The sequence below is a fragment of the Oryzias melastigma genome, linkage group LG20 (assembly GCF_002922805.2).
Source record: "Oryzias melastigma strain HK-1 linkage group LG20, ASM292280v2, whole genome shotgun sequence".
Lineage (NCBI taxonomy): Eukaryota > Metazoa > Chordata > Actinopteri > Beloniformes > Adrianichthyidae > Oryzias > Oryzias melastigma.
In genome coordinates, this window is record NC_050531.1 from 510,772 (window position 1) to 514,188 (window position 3,417).

The 3,417-nt window shown below is 45.0% G+C and overlaps 1 protein-coding gene across 1 annotated transcript in view; it reads left to right on the forward strand.

Annotated features, from left to right (window-relative positions):
• The window catches only part of dpp6a (dipeptidyl-peptidase 6a), a gene marked incomplete in the record, with an annotated part of 126,346 nt that overhangs the window by 119,259 nt on the left and 3,670 nt on the right, over window positions 1-3,417 (forward strand). Inside the window, 1 exon segment of the mRNA XM_024280482.2 lies at window positions 695-766. Coding sequence (XP_024136250.1) covers window positions 695-766 — 72 coding nt within the window.

Here is a 3,417-nt window from a genome sequence, read left to right on the forward strand (position 1 = left end):
AGAACGAAGACTTTCTCTCTGATCACTAAAATGTTTGGTTGTCATGACGATGATCCTGAAGAAAAACAGATCCTCTAAGATTGAATGTTCGGACTTCAGAAATGTAAAAACCTTCACAGACAATAGTTCTTATTTTAAAGAGCTTTGCTAATTATGAACATTTTCAGAACTGAGACGTCTCTCACGGTGATGGACAGAACCACGTTTAAGAAACCATAACCGTTACTTTGTACATCAAATATTCAATACTAAGTACTGATAGTAAACACTGGTACTTGGTGTTTTTCTTCTTCTTGAACATTTTATTAGTTATCCTGAAAACAAACACCAACATAAACTGTAACTTTAATGGTTTAAAATACAAAACGACTCCTCTGGTCACATGACCGTTGGGGTGGGCGGAGTTACTCATCTCATTACCACAAACTCATCGTTGAGACCGGACAGGATCAAACCCCGCCCCTCCTGAAAAAAGGGTGTGGCTAACTCCTCAGTGAGGCTAATGCTGATCTGATCTGATCTGAATTTTGACCTTAAATCTAGAGGAGCTCGTCTGTGATCTTCTGAGGATCCTCTGGATCTGCAGGTCTCACTGGAACCAGGAGGTTCTGCTGCAGTCCTGGGTCGGGTTCTGTTTAACAGATCAACCTTTTTGTCCCTCACGGGTTTCTGTAACGTCTGTTTCCTTCCTCAGGCCCCGACGTCCCGTTTGTTGCAGTTTATAAAACCCAGAGAGACGCAGAGAGCGAGACTGAAGACCGAGAGAGTGAGTATTTGGGTCGTAACACGACGGCTGCGTTTTCTCAGACGAGTCTGCGGCGCCGCAGAATGACCACCTGTTAGTCTGTGAGCCAGCAGCAGTAATCACATTACTCCTCACAGTGGACGGCTCATTACATTACAGCCTGCCCGACAGCAGCAGCAGCATCAGATAATTTGATTCTGAGCATGTAGGGCGTCCTCGCCTCTGAGGCTCCGCCCCTTCTGATCACGACAGCCAAAGGATGCTGTCGGCCCCGATCTACCTCCTGAGCTCCAGCAGAGGATGCAGCTCACGCTGGTAAAACCTTCAGTAAATGTAGTCAAAGCCGAATAAAAAATGATCAATCTGGATGACAATTTCAGCTGCAGAGATCAAAGTATCTGCTGAAGTCCATAAACAGACGAGATGGCGGCGTCTTCGGCGGCGTCTGAGCCGCAGAAAGGTCACGTCAGAATTCATTTCTGCATATTTGCTAAAGAAAAGCCCAGACTGAGGCTTGCCGCTCCATCATGCTGCTCTCTGAAGGCAGGTTTTATCTGAGAGTGTAAAAGCGCTGGCGGCCGCCACGTTTATTTCCCTGCTGGACGCCGCTTCTCTGCCGTTCACACAAACCCATTCCAACCAACAATGAAGCGCCGGCTTTGACCTCCGCCCACAGCGGTAAGCCCGAGTCTGACAAAACCGCTGAAGGAAGTACAGCGGTTCTCTCTACAGGCAGCAGCTTCTCTGGGAATGAAAGTGTCCTCATGAGAGTCCAGGTCTCAGCTGCAGCCGCAGCCGCAGCCGCAGCCGCAGCTGCAGCCGCAGCCGCTGGAGGTTCAGACACTAAAGGAGAAAACTCTAGACAAAAACACGTCTGAGCTCAGAAATGACCACATTTATAACAATTAACTTTAACATCAATGTGCTGCAGTTACCTTCTTTATCAAAAGGTTAAATACGACCCCTAGAGGCAGAAGTTAGAACTGCATTAATAGAGATGGTTCAGATCTAGGACAGCCAAAGCTAACAGGACCCAGAAATTGTATTAATATACTCGAAAAGTTGCAGTACTTTCAATAATGCTGGTGTGAATTATTTATGCTGAAAGTAGTTGCTTAAGATGCTGAACCTTTTTGCTGAAAATGGTCAGAATTTACTTTAATTGCAGAAGAGATTTTCTGAAAATGCAAAAGCTATTTGCAAAATGTTACATTTGCCGATGGACTAGAAATTTACTATGAAAGAACGCTGAAGTTGATTTAAATGTCTGAAAATTTGTAGTAAATTTGCTTTAAAATCCCTTATTCATGCCAATTTTGCCTAAATATTTAGCATGTTGCTTAATTACTAGTTAAACTACAAAATAGCCTAAAAATCATCGAACTATAATGTTTATAAATACCATAATATAAGCAGTAATGTTCCTAATGAGATAAATGTTTTGATACCAAGATAGTTGAAATCACTGTAAGTGTGTTTGAGTTTTTATGTGCTGAGAAACTTACAGAAAGGAGCAGCAGAATCACTATAGTGTGAATGCTGACTCAGCATTTACTCAATAACACACACATACCACCTCTCCTCCTCCTCGGGTGGTTTCATCTCTCAGCTCAGGTCCTCTACCAGAGGTCTGGGAGCTTGAGGGTCCTGCAGTATCTCAGCTGTTCTTTTCTGGACTGAGATGTCTGAGGTCTTTCCAGGATCTGCTGTAGCCACTCCTCCAGGTTGGAGGTTACAGCCCCGAGTGCTCCAGTTACCACGGACAGTTACTCCCTGGTATTTCTCCAGTTTCTCCTGTTCTTGATGTTACCATCGCTTGGTACCTCCGCATCCACCACAAAACGGCTTTCCTCTGTTCTTTAGGTGTTTCCTTCTCAAAGACCAAAAAAAAATCGTCTCATCAGAAGTCGTTGGTCTTCTGTCTGCAGGTATCTCCGAGGTGTTGACTCTAGAGAGCAACGAGAACCTGAGGCTGACCCTGGACTCCATGCAGATGCCCACTGTGGAGTACAAGGAGATCGGCATGGATGACTACAGTATGTGAGACCTTCATGAACTCAGTCCTGAGCCAGCGCGCTGCGTCTAACGTCTCAGCGTCTAACGACACACCTCGTTTGACGACTCCGCGTCTAAACGTCCAACGTCTCACGTCTTCATATCTAATGTCTCAGCGTCTAAAGTCTCAGCGTCTAACGTCTTCATGTCTAACATCTCAGCGTCTAAAGTCTCAGCGTCTAAAGTCTCAGCGTCTAAAGTCTCAGCGTCTAAAGTCTCAGCGTCTAAACGTCCAACGTCTCACGTCTTCATATCTAATGTCTCAGCGTCTAACGTCTTCATGTCTAACATCTCAGCGTCTAAAGTCTCAGCGTCTCACGTCTTCATATCTAATGTTTCTGCGTCTAACGTCTTCATGTCTAACGTCTTCATGTCTAACATCTCAGCGTCTCACGTCTCGTCTAACGACTCCGCGTCTAAACGTCCAACGTCTCACGTATTCATATCTAATGTTTCTGCGTCTAACGTCTTCATATCTAATGTTTCTGCGTCTAACGTCTCAGCGTCTAACGTCTCAGCGTCTCACATCTTCATATCTAATGTTTCTGCGTCTAACGTCTCAGCGTCTAACGTCTCAGCGTCTCACATCTTCATATCTAATGTTTCTGCGTCTCACG